This window comes from Kogia breviceps, chromosome 3 (genome assembly GCF_026419965.1).
Source record: "Kogia breviceps isolate mKogBre1 chromosome 3, mKogBre1 haplotype 1, whole genome shotgun sequence".
Taxonomy (NCBI): Eukaryota; Metazoa; Chordata; class Mammalia; order Artiodactyla; family Physeteridae; genus Kogia; species Kogia breviceps.
In genome coordinates, this window is record NC_081312.1 from 2,206,515 (window position 1) to 2,221,753 (window position 15,239).

The 15,239-nt window shown below is 40.5% G+C and overlaps 1 protein-coding gene across 14 annotated transcripts in view; it reads right to left on the reverse strand.

The window, feature by feature from the left end:
* Positions 1-15,239, reverse strand: part of MARK3 (microtubule affinity regulating kinase 3) — a 108,642-nt gene that overhangs the window by 79,813 nt on the left and 13,590 nt on the right. For all 14 annotated transcript variants that reach the window (XM_059058207.2, XM_067027692.1, XM_059058206.2 and 11 more), the window contains one exon: positions 8,647-8,838. In XM_059058207.2, the coding sequence (XP_058914190.1) occupies positions 8,647-8,838 (192 nt within the window). Of the gene's footprint in view, positions 1-8,646; positions 8,839-15,239 lie in introns of those variants that run through there.

The following is a 15,239-nucleotide window of genomic DNA, read 5'->3' on the forward strand; positions in this document are numbered from 1 at the left end:
GCTGTGGCCTCTCCCGTTGCGGAGCACAGGCTCCGGACGCGCAAGCTCAGCGGCCACGGCTCACGGGCCCAGCCGCTCCGTGGCATGTGGGATCTTCCCGGACCAGGGCACGAACCCGCGTCCCCTGCATCGGCAGGCGGACTCTCAACCACTGCGCCACCAGGGACGCCCTAGAATGACGATTTTTAAATAATAAACTGAGACAATTCTCCAAAACTGAAAGATCAGAATGTTCATACTGAAAGGGTTCAATGAGCACCAGGAACAAAGAATGAAGACCAGCTCCTTGGCACTTCACTGTGAAATTTCTCAACAGCATGGATAAATGAGAAGAGTCTAAAAAGCTGCTAGAAAGGAGGGGGGGAAAGACATTTACACTGTTATACTCTAGACTTTGGAACTACCAATATCGAAAAACCCACTATGATCTTAATCTTGAGTTTCCCACTCTCTAACCACCTCCTCCTACCTTTCCCACCCACCCACTCTAGAATCCCAATAACTATCTGAACTAACCGGGATCCACAGCCATTGATCCCACCACCTTCTTATGGTCTGCCTTGTTCCTCAAGTACTTACTTCCTACTTAAATCTACTGTCTTTAATTGAAATCACTCCCTTGGGTATTCCAAATCAATGCCCTTGCTCTGCTTCTATTTCACTACACTTACTGTAACAAAATCCCAACCATCTACAAATGTTGTGCCTGTGCCTGGTTAACTGAATGTTGTTGGACAGTAATTACAGCCAGGCTGTCTATTCCCATTTTAAATCCGCGATCAGTAATCTCGGGGAAGTGTTAAGGCTGCCTGGGAACCCGACTATACTTCTCAGTCCATTCACTCTCCTACTAACCTGTTAATTACTGTAACTTTCTCAGATCTCTAATATCTCCTATCTCCTTGATAGTCACATTCTTAGTTGGTAACCTTGCTTTCTATTTTACTGAAAAAAGAGCTGCAATGAGAAGAAAACTTCTCAAGCTCCCACCCTCACATAGAACCACTCACCTGCAGAATACTGGCACAGTACCCTCTACTTTCCTCCTACCTCCAAGTAAGGACTGTCCACGTTATCCAAAGCCAATACTTCTACCAACCCCTCTCACCCATTCCAGCACCTCTCCTCAAAGCACCATTTTTACCCTTTCTCTTAAATTATTCCCACTAGCAGACAAACATGTTGGTATTTTGTCCATCTTTTAAAAAATATCTTGGCCTGACATCTCTTCCTGTAGCCACTACCCCATTCATCTGTGCCTTGAAAGTGCTATCTTGCTGTTTTTAACCTCTACCCACCTATTCTCTCTTGAACTAACATGTTACATCATATGCATCGGTATTGCAAGGTATTTGAAAGATATGTTGCAACAATTTGCGGAAAATACATAGAACCATAAGAAAGTTGAAAAAAACCCACAAAACTTGAGGCAACTATTAATTCTCGACAAAATAAAAAATTATATAAGAAAATAAATTATTGTGGTCAACAATGAACAACATTTACATAGCTTAAGTTTAAAAAAAATCTAACTTTAACCAAATATATCATTGCAATAAAAAGGCTGAGGAAAGGAAAGTAGATGTGGAAGTGAATCATAAAAAAGCTATATCCATCTTACATAAGGAGAAAGTCAGTGATGTCTACAATTATAAATCAGGAGATAACCAAAAGACTAACAGAAAAAAGAGCCTAGAAAATTGAAAGTAGGAGCCTTTGATTAATGGTACTGAATGATAAAGAGGAGGCAAAGAAAGTCTGATTTTAGTTAGAAGCTTTTTAGTATTATTTTACTTTTTAAGCTATATGCATGTATTACTTTGGAAAATAATTTGTTAAGGCAGTAAAAAAAAAGTCTCAATTAAGTACCAAATGACAGATACAAGTGAGTTCTCCTGTAGTTCATATTAGAGGAGAGGGGGCCTGTGAAAATAACTATGGGGAAAAATGAACTTGAAAGAAAAACTTGACTTGAAAGAAAACTGTAATATTAAAACAAACAATATTTCAAAAACCAAAATAATCTTCAGCTGTGAAAAGCTAGCCAAAACCAAGATAGCAGATGGAACTAACATCCCCAAATCCCAAATATGGGATAGCTGCTTCTATGACAATAGGTAGCATTTTCATCAAAGAGTTAAATCAGAATTTTATAACTGGTGCCTGTATTTTGTGTGTGTGTGTGTGTGTGGTACGCGGGGCTCTCACTGCCGTGGCCTCTCCCGTCGCGGAGCACAGGCTCCGGACGCGCAGGCCCCGTGGCCATGGCTCACGGGCCCAGCCGCTCCGCAGCACGCGGGATCCTCCTGGACCGGGGCACGAACCCACGCCCACTGCATCGGCAGGCGGACTCCCAACCACTGCACCACCAGGGAAGCCCAGTATTTTTAAATATATATAAAATAAGGATTTTGGTGTTTTTCTGGTCTAAAAATTAAGAATCATCCTAGAGAGATAGGTCTCATCTACAGCGGACTTCTACCACAATCATTCTATTTAAAGACTTGATTAGAAACTGTTCACTCGATGTAAGACGTTCTCTTGGTTATAATTCATTAATTTAATTTGTCTGTTCACAGGAGTTCCCTGGTGGTCCAGTGGTTAGGATGCGGTGCTCTCACTGCCAAGGGCCTGGATTCAATCCCTGGCCGGGGAACTAAGATCCCAAAAAGTCGTGTGGTGCACACACCACCCCCCACAAAACAGAAAAAACAAAAAAACCCCACAAAAACTAATTTGTTCAGTAAAAATGCCATTCTTCCATCACATAAATTTTCTTGAGTATCTTTTTTTTTTTTTTTTGCAGTACGCAGGCCTCTCACCATTGTGGCCTTTCCCATTGAGGAGCACAGGCTCAGCGGCCATAGCTCACGGGCCTAGCCGTTCCGCGGCATGTGGGATCCTCCCGGACCGGAGCACGAACCCGTGTCCCCTGCATCAGCAGGCGGACTCTCAACCACTGCGCCACCAGGGAAGCCCTTGAGTATCTTTTATGTTCACAATGTCCTTGTGACATAAGTGCATGATATAGATTATCTCCACTCTCTTCTTTCAGGAATTCTTTCCACTATATAATTCTACTACATTGCTAGTCTTATCCCAACTTCATCAATTAAAACTGTCTCTTAACATAACATATAGTAACTCTTTATCTCCTACTGACTCAGAATGAATTAAGTCTCTGAATCACCAACACCACTTTCTGGAGCACTCTGGGTTTTCTTTAGTGGTCTTACGACCTCAATAGGAAAGATACATCACATTCCCATAAAAGGGCAAGAGAATGCTGATGGAAAAACTTTAGTTTCTAGTGGGCTGAGAACAGTACCAAGTGATAAAAATAATAACTAGACTAGAGTTTTAAGTTTCTTTCTATTAGGAATATTATACTATAATAAACCTGTAATAAAACCAACTTTCTGGAAAAACTTCAGTTTTTTACCATATGACCCAGCAATCCCACTCCTGGGTTAATTATCCTAGAGAAATAAAAATTTATGTTCACATAGAAACCTGTACAGGAATGTTTACAGCAGTTCTATTCATAATTGCCAAACACGGAAACAACTCCAATGTCCTTTAGTGGGGGAGTGGATATAAACTGTGGTCCAGTCATACAATGGAATACTACTCAGCAATAAAACAGAAGGAACTAAGAATACTATATGCAACAACCTGGATCAAGCTCAAAGGCATTAGAGAAGATATACTGTATGATCTCATTTACTTGACATACTTGAAAGAAACAAAATTATGAGGATGAAGAATAGACAGGTGGTTGCAGGAGGTTATGATGGGGGAGGGAGCAACCATAAAGGGACCACAAGGGAATTTTCTGAGGTAATGGGACTGTTCTGTATCTTGATTATGGTACTGGTAACATCTATCTATAAACGTGTTAAAATTCATAGAACTGTACATCAAAAGAAAAAATGATGTATAATTTAAAAATAACATAAACTTGCTGAATTTTGATATGCAAAATGAGAGTAAGTTCAAAAGGTGCTCAGATACATGTTATGCAAATTTGGTAGCCTTCCCATATATTCACAAACCCCATTCACAATAGCAACAAAAATTATAAAACACTTTGGGATGAACATAACAAGAACTATGCAAAACCCAGATGAAGAAAATTATGAACCTTAAAAACAAAATCGAGACACACTTCATAAGTCTGGATAGAAACACTTAGTATCATTAAAACAGCAAACTGCCTCCCAAATCAGTTTATAAATTCAATTAATTTCATCAAAATTAATCCAATCAAAATTCCAGTAAGGCTGTTTTTAGAACATGGCAAATTATTTCTAAAATTCATCTGACTGGGTGTTCCCTGGAGGTCCAAGTGGTTACCACTCAGCACTGTCACTGCCGTGGCCTGGGTTCAATCCCTGGTCGGTGAAGTAAGATCCCGCAAGCTACATGGCACCACCAAAATAATGAAATGGAATGAAATGAAATGAAATAAAATTCATCTGACAGAGTAAACTGCAAAAAAGAGCAATGAAATTTTAAAAAAATAAGAATAATCAGCAGGGGACTTAACCTACTCCAAAAAACTCAAAATGTACAATCAAAAGGTGCAGTAATAAAAACACCATGATATGGGTACAAAACTAAATAAATTAAATCAGAGAAACCAACGGGAATTTAATAAACGGCGGGGAGAGAACAGATGATCTGGGACAAGCAGTAATGCACATAAGGGAAAAAAAATTAGAGTCCTACACCTCATACTAATCCCCCAAAATACATACCAAATGAATTAAACATTCAGATGCCAGCCACAGGAGTATTTGAAGAAAAAACAGAATCAATTTAAAAAATCTTGGAAGTAAACCTTTCTCACCAAGACATGAAACCCAGACAGATCAGACTGATGTCTGAAACACATAAAAGGTTTAAATCACTAAGATTTAAAAGAGAAAAGAGGGCTTCCCTGGTGGCACAGTGGTTGAGAATCCGCCTGCCGATGCAGGGGACACGGGTTCGTGCCCCGGTCCGGGAAGATCCCACGTGCCGCGGAGCAGCTGGGCCCGTGAGCCATGGCTGCTGAGCCTGCGCGTCCGGAGCCTGTGCTCCGCAACGGGAGAGGCCGCAACAGTGAGAGGCCTGCGTACTACAGAAAAATAAATAAATAAATAAATAAAAGAAAAATGGATAAAGGATATACAGCAGGAAATTTATTTTAAAAAGAAAATAAAAGTGACACAAATATATGAAAATATCATCAATCTAAGTTGTTATCAGGAAAAAGCAATCTTTTTAAAAAAATACCATTTATTGCTCAACCGATAGACAAAAATTATCTACAATGTTAGCAAGGGTGTAGAAAAATGGGCATTCTCATTCATTCCAGTAGGGCTAATTAAACAGTACAATGTTCTCTCAAAACCAATTCAGCAGTACCTATTACAGTATCAAATATTCATCCCCTCTGACCCAGGACCCCCACACTTCTAGGAATTTATCCTACAGAAACACTCTTAACAAGAGCACAGAAAGCTATGTTAAAGAACGTTCACTGCAGATGTTCGCAATAGCACAAAAATCAGAAACCACCCAATGCCCACCAACAGGGGTGAACTACAGTGCCAGCACACACTGGAAGATGACGTTCTATTACACGTAATGTCACATCTATGAGCTCTAAGATTCCGACGTGATCAAGTATGCGGCTAAGAAAAATTACCATTAAGTCCCATGAGTCCTTTTGTTAAAATAAACAAAAAGTTACTGTGTATATAAAACACTGGTAATCTACACCAAACTGCTGAAAATGATCCTCTTTGAGGAGAGAAAGTTCAAGGAATTTTATTTTCTACATAATGAATTTCTATAATGTTTACATTTTATATGATTCTGGATAAGACCTACAACAGGGGGAAAAAAGAATAAAATTGTTTATTTCAAATTTTTTTAAAAAGTGTTTTAATTTACCCACTATCTAGTCAGATTCAAGCCACTTCTGGAGAGAGAACCTACTAGATATGAACATGGTAAGCCACACTCCAGCACACATGTTATGTAAAAGGGGAGAGGGTCTGTCTGTCCCACTCCTTTTAATCCACCACCTCTACCTATGTGTAAGGAAACTGGCCAAGTAACCACTCAAGATTGGTGGGGGAAATAAACTCAGAGGTTTTGTTCCTTATTTCAAAAATTTTTGATCAAGGGCAGCAAAGAAACCTACACCCACTCATGCTATTTACTGATTCCAAAAGCAGTCCAGGCATCTCTACAACCAGGAGTCTTAACCAGGGAACTGTCACTAAAATTGAGATGAAATGTGAAGAGGCAAATTTTTAGTTACAGTCTTTACTTAAGGCTCCAGTTAGCACAGACCAATGCTCCCCAGCCTTCTTCAGGTCCCAGCACACACAGGAAATCGGAATATTTGTAGGGCAAGTTGTAGCAAACCCAGGGTGGGTCCTGCTCCAGCAGCCCTCAGCATGGTGGGCTGCAGGCATCAGTACCATGGCACATGTGTAATACCACCTTGGCACACATATCAGGAGGCTTTGGTACATGGGAAGCATTTCTTTATAAAGCTTCCTTCAAGGGCTTCCCCGGTGGCGCAGTGGTTGAGAGTCCGCCTGCCGATGCAGGGGACGCGGGTTCGTGCCCCGGTCCGGGAGGATCCCACGTGCCGCGGAGCGGCTGGGCCCGTGAGCCGTGGCCGCTGAGCCTGCGCGTCCGGAGCCTGTGCTCCGCAACGGGAGAGGCCACAACAGTGAGAGGCCCGCGTACCACAAACAAAACAAAACAAAACAAAACAAAAAAGCTTCCTTCAAAAGTAACATTAAATTCATTCAATAAATATTTATTAAGTACCTAATATGTGCCAAACATGATTAAGTACTGATGTCTACCCTACAGACTAGAGGGGAAGACAGGTAAATAAGCAATTCCAATATAACTGTCATTGTAATAGTAAAACATAATTGTTTATGTAATTGTAATAGTAAAACATGCTATCTAAGGAAAGTATCAGGATTTTTAACATGAATCCCATGCCTGAGGAAAGGGAGTCTGTCAATGACTACTTTCCAGAAGTGACTCCTATACAAATGGGTGAAGTGTATTTTACGCAAAGGAATTACAGGTACAAAGATCCAAATGCAATAAACTACGTCAAAAAAAAAAAAAAAAAAGAGGCAGAACAGTTCTCTACTGCATAAGTAGAATGTGAGGAGGGAGTTAGTTTAGTAGCAGTTTCGTAAAAAAATATTTATTTATTAATTATTATTATTTTTGGCTGCATTGGGTCTTAGTTGCTGCACTAAGACCTTTCTCTAGTTGCAGCAAGCAGAGGCTACTCTTTGTTGCAGTACATGCGCTTCTCATTGTGGTGGCTTCTCTTGTTGCAGAGCACAGGCTCTAGGCGTGTGGGATTCAGTAGTTGTGGCACGTGGGCTCAGTAGTTGTGGCTTGTGGGCTCTAGAGCACAGGCTCAGTAGCTGTGGAGCATGGGCTTAGTTGCTCCATGGCATGTGGGGTCTTCCCGGACCTGGGATCAAACCCGTGTCCCCTTGCATTGGCAGGCGGATTCTTAACCACTGCACCACCAGGGAAGTCCCTATTAATTATTTTATTATCTATTTATTTTGGCTGTGCCAGGTCTTAGGTGCGGCAGGCAGGATCTTCACTGTAGCATGTGGGATCCTTTAGTTGCATCATGCGGGCTCTTAGTCGTGGCATGCATGCAGGATCTAGTTCCCCGACCAGGGACAGAACCCAGACCCCCTGCACTGGGAGACCAGAGCCTTACCCATTGGACCACCAGGGAAGTCCCTAGTAGCAGGGTTTTTTTAAAAATTAACTTATTTTTATTATTTTTAAATTTCTGGCTGTATTGGGCCTTCGTTGCTGTGCATGGGCTTTATCTAGTTGCAGTGAGCTGGGGCTACTCTTCATTGTGGTGTGCAGGCCTCTAATTGTGGTGGCTTCTCTTGCTGCTGAGCATGGGCTCTAGGCACACGGGCTTTAGTAGTTGTAGCCCGTGGGCTCCACGGCGCAGGCTCAGTAGTTATGGCCCACAGGCTTAGTTGCTCCGCGGCATGTGGTATCTTCCTGAAACAGGAATTGAACCCGTGTCCCTTGCATTGGCAGGCATATTCTCAACCACTGGACTAGGAAAGTCACCCTAGTAGCGGTTTTAATGGAAGTGTTTTTAATAAATATGGCATGTGGTTGAGTAGAAAGCCAATATCACAAAAATTAGGAAAGCATGTGCCTTCCTGCATAATAACCTATCAAACATAAGCTATGAGAAAAATATTGGGGGAGATAAAGAAACTTCTTGAGGATAAATCTATAAAAACAGACAACACAATTGATTTTTTCAAGCACCATGAGCTTATAATGAAGTTAAAAATTTTTACTGTGGTGGTATACATTTACCACTGAAAAAGAACACTACCTCTTTTTAAATGTAAAAGATTATTCAAACACTCAATATAATCTTTAGAACATTTAAAGAAATAAGAAAGCAAAAGAACTCCCACATAATTAATACATAAGCTTCTTGTTCTTAAAAAAATGTTTAATTAGCCCAAATATATACATTATTTTCCTCTATCTCTCACATGGAACTAAACAGAGCAAGTGTACTAACAGAAATCAAGCATAATTTGTATTTACCTCTCTGCCTGTAAGGATGTGTCTTGCCAATTTAACTTTTGCAAAATTCCCCTTGCCGATTGTTTTCAACAGTCTGTAGTTTCCGATGTGAGGCTGTTCATCTGCACAGGAAGCTACAGAGTTTCTACACCGCGCTCCAGAGCGCCCAGTGCGAGAGGTAACTTCTTGCCGCCCGTCTCCATGTGACGTGTGCTACAATAAAACATACAACAAACATTAGGAAATGAGAGACTCACAGTACTTGACAAGTTTTAAGAGCCTCTAGTTGAAGAAACAAAACATCACTGCTTTAATTTTAATCCCAATACATGTGGCACTTCAAAGGGATTTGCCCACCTGATATAAATCTATGAGGAAAACAAGAAAATGCTGAGAAGAGAAATACCAAGTGTTGAAATTCAACTGGGTGTTCAGAAAGAAAGGAGATATTTTCTATATGTGGCTGTAACATAAAATAAGAGAAACAGGACTGCCTTACAGTCATAAAGAGCTTAACTTTCCCATCGTAAAACAACTATACTCCAATAAAAATTAAAAAGAACTTGACTTTTTCATATGCTATTAAACGTACCAGCACATATTATCCTTAACACACCCTGTGATGCAGGCAGAACAGCTAATATCACCATTCACCAGATGAGGATACCTTGAGATTTATTCACTGCCACATCACTAGTGAGAAATTCAAAGAGAACCTAGATTCCCAACTTCTTTCTAAACTATGCTGCTAACAATAATTTAAAACAATGTTTAAAGACACAGCCAGACTCTGTAGTCCCTGACAAATATTTGTTGAAGAGATGAATACAATACTCCATAAAGGTAAAACAAATCATATATGCCTCTAACCATATTAAATATAAAGGTACGAGGGATACAAATGCCTGATGTGTACAATTCTGTACGTACAAGCAGCCAGCTGCCTAGTGCTTCCTCTTTCCCCCAGTGCCCAAAGGATGCCATGCCCCACTGCCTACTTTTCATGGCTGCTAACTCCTTCCTGCTCAAGGAAGGCCTCTCACTCTCACAACACTCTACAAAGACACTTTCAACCTTTCATTCTTTTCTCTTTTCCAACTTTTTGTCCAGGAAAATGTCCCTTGTTTCTCATGCTCTCTCTCTCTCTCTCTCTCTCCCTGTAGGTCAAAACAAGCTTGATTCCAGGTGATAAACGTAAGAAACTACACTTTGTAACACACTCATACCAAGGAAAAAGGAAAAACAAGTATTTTACAGTAAAAGCTTAAGAATTTGTGCCATCAACTGAAGTCCTCAAAAGATGTCCTTTTCAGAATGTCCACGTTAATTTCTATCTACTTTTTCATATTCCTCTAAGTAAACCTCTGTCCCTCACGTACCAGGTTTTGGAATAGGTTCTCTTCTGTTTTATTCAATTATCACATAATACTGCATTGCAAACAACAATTTCTATGTTTTTTACTGTAAATGTATATTTTAGGTTAAATAGACTTTTACAAACTGGTTACAAATCTAAACAACTTTGTTCCTATAACAAAAAGATTCTAATTTCCAAATAACAAAATTTGGAAATTATAGCCTATTATAGGGTCTCCCCTGGTGGTTCAGTGGTTAAGAATCTGCCTGCCAATGGAGGGGACAACAGGTTCAAGCCCTGGTCCAGGAAGCTCCCACATGCTGCGGAGCAACTAAGCCCGTGTGCCACAACTACTGAGCCTGCGTGCCACAACTACTGAAGGCCATGTGCCTAGAGCCTGTGCTCCACAAGAGAAGCTACTGCAACGAGAAGCCCGCATGCTACAACAAAGAACAGCCCCCACTCGCTGCAACTAGAGAAAGCCCGCGCACAGCAACAAAGACCCAATGCAGTCAAAAATAAATAAAATAAATAAATTTTAAAAAAATTATTGAAAAAAATACCCTATGATAAACGAGGACTTGATTAAAGAAAAAACTAAAATAACAACTAAGTTATTACACTAAGGCTTTACACAAAATAGGTATATTGTAACGCAAATTTTTATAGATCAGCTGGAGTAGTTTTAAAAAAATTTTGATAACCGTTATGTTTATTTCCAAACTAGATGTAAGCTTCATAAAAACAGGGACAGTAATTATTGTTCCTTAGATCTCAGCAGTTGGCATATAACAGGTACTTAATAAATATAATAAATATTGGAATGACTAAATAAATGATATCAAAATACTGATCACTGTAACATTCACATGGTTAAATTACAGGAAATTTTTATCTCCCAAATTTCTTTCTTCCAAATTTCTTTCTTCTATTCATTCATTCAAGTATTTATCAAATGATAATGTATAATGGATTTTTAAAAATATATTTATTTTATTTATTTATTTTTATTTTTGGCTGCATTGGGTCTTTGTTGCTGTGAGCAGGCTTTTCTCTGGTTGCAGAGAGTGGCGGCTACTCTTCGCTGTGCTGCACAGGCTTCTCATTGCAGTGGCTTCTCTTGTTGCAGAGCACAGGCTTTAGGCACGTGGGCTTCAGTAGTTGTGGCACACTGGCTCAGTAGTTGTGGCGCACAGGCTTAGTCGCTCCGCAGTGTGTGGGATCTTCCCGGAACAGGGCTCAAACCCGTGTCCCCTGCACTGGCAGGCAGATTCTTAACCACTGTGCCACCAGGGAAGCCCTGTATAATAGATATTATATAAATATGAGCTGGGCACTGTTTTAAGTGTTAGAAACAGCAGTGCATAAAACAAAGTCCCTGTTCCCATGAGGTATATGTCAAGTGGTTTTACTATTTACACATTAAAAATATAGTTTTTAAAATTATACTGTTATCCAAAATTTTGGTCAAAAAAGCTTTTTAAATGCAAACATACATTTTCTAATTTATAGGTTTTATAAATTCAGCCCTTCATGTACTAAGTTTTATAGAGTGAGGTACAATTAAACAGACAAAATATTAACTTTTATGCAAATCAACTGTCTTCTGCATGTAAAATAGAAATATCAGAAACTTAAAATTCATAGGCATCTAGTTTATACCTTTGCATACTCTCCGATCTACTTATAATAAAAACTAACTCCTTAGCACTACAGCCTCTAGCATGTAACCTGCAGGAGGACACAGAAAGAGATCTTCGTCTGTTTTGTTCCTTATCAGATATTCCCAGAAATTGGAACAGTGCCTGGCACATAGTAGCCATGCAATACATGAATGAATGTTAAATGAATTCAAGGCCCTCTGTGATGTAATCCATTCCTCCTCTCCTGCTACATCATCCACTATTCTTTGGCATGATCCTCCCTCAGTTTGAGCGCCCTTTCTTCTCTTCAAACCTAAGAAAATCCTACTCATTCCCTTATGTTTGAGTCATTTGTCACCATCTTTATGAAGCCTTCCATGACTCTCCCTGCATCCCATCAGAATTTCTTTTCCTTTGGGCTGCTCTGGATGTACTCTGCTTGTATCTATCTCTATTTGGCTACTTTGTTGTAGACAATTATCCACCACAATACATTGACTTCCCAGAAAAACTCTCCCCTCACCTGAGGTTCCCAACAGCCATGTGCCTAAGACTGGCCAATGAGATATGAGTGAGAGTGACACGTCATTTCCATGCTGAAGCATTTACTGCCAGTGCTTAACTCCAGCCCTGTGGTCTTCTCTCCTGAGCCCAGAGCATTGTCCAAAGATGGAGGGTCACAGGACCAAATGGCCTGGAAATGGAGATCACTCTTCATGGAGTCAGTGAAGTTGCAGTTTTTTAAAACTGTATTAAGACACTAAGATTTTGGTCATGTATGTTACCACAGCATAACCTAGCCTAACCTAATACACCCTTACGCAAATAAATCTTAATACAAACCCAAAAGAAACCTGTACTTCCTCATAAGAGTATAAACTCATATAACAGATTGAAATATCTGATGTTTGTTAAATTCCAACAGTTATTGAAGTTAGTATATATTTCGTTTGATAAAGTCCTGAAATTTAAAAATCTAATGTGTTTAACTAAAAAATTCTCTCAAACAGAAGCAAATTAAATGCCTTTTCTTGGCCTTCATTTTATTTTTCCCATGCATCCATCAGTGGCCCTAAAGAAGAAAAAATGTCCTAGCATTTTAACAAATAATTTTGAATTCTTGTACTATTAGCCAATTACTTCATGCATGAACTCTTTTTTTCCTCCCTAAGGTGACAATAAACCACTTGAGGACCAAAAAAAAAAAAAAAACTTACATAATAGTAGCCACTTTTTGTGGCAGCACTAAACACACAACAGGCACTCAGAGCTGTTTAATTTAATCTCAAAGATTAAAGGAGTCCAGGGACTTCCCTGGTGGCGCAGTGGTTAAAAATCCACCTGACTATGCAGGGGACACAGGTTTGAGCCCTGGTCCAGGAATATCCCACATGCCGCGGAGCAACTAAGCCCGTGTGCCACAACTACTGAAGCCGGCGCGCCTAGAGCCCATGCTCCGTAACAAGAGAAGCCACCGCAATGAGAAGGCTGTGCACTGCAACAAAGAGCAGCCCCTGCTCGCCACAACTAGAGAAAGCCTGTGCACAACAATAAAGACCCAACGCAGCCAAAAAAAAAAAGATTAAAGGAGTCCTGATCCTTCTCCTTCTCAAGGAATTGAGCTGAACCACTTTATCCACCATGAAAACTAGAATATGGGCAGTGCTACTAAAAATTAGGCAGAATCAAGTCAAAGAGAGAACACTGTTAACAAATCCATAAAGTGTTCATCTTCAAACTAAAACTTCTGTTTAATGCAATACATTTAAGTTGCCAGGTAATATTAAGGAATGGAGCAAATACTGTAGGTATGTACTCAATATCCATTCCTCCCTTCTTCACTTCTAAGAGAAGCCAGATGTGTATCGGGGGAGGCAATATGGCCAGTGAAATTCCTGTTTTCCCAAACTTCCCTGGTAGCTGGAGGCAGCATATGGCTTAGTTCTGGTCAGTTCTCATTAGGGGAAGTCTACTCGGGGGATCCTCAGAAAACTTTTTGTTTCTCATAAAGGGTGACAGGTTCACCAGCAAGCCCCTTCCTCCCTTCTCCTGCCTTGAATGCAACCGTAACAGCTAGAGCTATGTAAGTTACCCTGCAGCCGTTAAGGTCTCAAATGTGAGAGAAAAGACAAAAATATTCTTTAAAACCACCAGCTCCAATATTACTGAACTGCTGAACCAAAGCTAGAAGCTGTCCAGACTTCTTTTGTGAGGAAAAAAACCCTTATTTGGTTAAGCCATCGTATAAGGTTTAGTTACTTTCAGCCAAAGCACTACTAAACTGTTACAGGGGCCATATCAATACTAATGTAAGAGGCAGTAAGAAAAGTGAATGGGGAATGCACGCCATTTTATGTTATGCATATTAGTTCTTCTTTAAAAATGTGTCTTGGGGCTTCCCTGGTGGCGCAGTGGTTGAGAGTCCGCCTGCCGATGCAGGGGACATGGGTTCATGCCCCGGTCGGGGAGGATCCCACATGCCACGGAGTGGCTGGGTCCGTGAGCCATGGCCGCTGGGCCTGCACGTCCGGAACCTGTGCTCCGCAACGGGAGAGGCCACGGCAGTGAGAGGACCGCGTACTGGAAAAAAAAAAAAAAAGTCTATATATTTGTGTGTGTGTATATAAATATATATATACATAAAGCAGAAACTAACACACCACTGTAAAGCAATTATACTCCAATAAAGATGTTAAAAAAATCTGTCTATATAAGAAAGAGCTATAGAATTACAAAAAGGTATCACCTCACACCTGTCAGAATGGGCATCATCATAAAATCTACAAACAATAAATGCTGGAGAGGGTGTGGAGAAAAGGGAACCCTCTTGCACTGTTGGTGGGAATGTAAATTGGTACAGCCACTATGGAGAACAGTATGGAGGTTCCCTAGAAAACTAAAAACAGAGCTACTATATGATCCAGCAATCCTAATCCTGTGCATACATCCGGAGAAAACCACAATTCGGAAAGATTCCTGTACCCCAATGTTCATTGCAGAGCTGTTTACAATAGCCAGGACATAGAAGCAACCTAAATGTCCACTAACGGAGGAATGGATAAAGAAGATGTGGTATATATATATACCACATAGGACATCCCTGGTGGCGCAGTGGTCAAGAATCTGCCTGCCAATGCAAGGGACACGGGATCTACCCCTGGTCCAGGAAGATCCCACATGCCACGGAGCAGTGAAGTCCATGCGCCACAACTACTGAGCCTGTGCTCTACAACTACTGAGCCCACGCACCGAAACTATTGAAGGCTGCGCGCCTAGAACCTGTGCTCCGCAACAAAAGAAGCCACTGTAGTGAGAAGCCCGCGCACCGCAACGAAGAGTTGCCCTTGCTCGCCGCAACTAGAGAAAGCCCGTGCACAGCAATGAAGACCCAATGCAGCCAAAAATAAATAACTAAAATAGATAAATTAAAAAAAAAAAAAAACTCGGAGAGAAAAAAGTGTCGTTATCTGTAGATGATATGATCTAACTGCAAACCAAAAGAACTGGAAACACCACTAGAACTCAAGAGAGAGCTTGGCAAGGTGCAAGATCAACCTATAACTACAGTTCTCTACACCAGTAGTAACCTACCACAAAATTTAACTAAAAGTAAG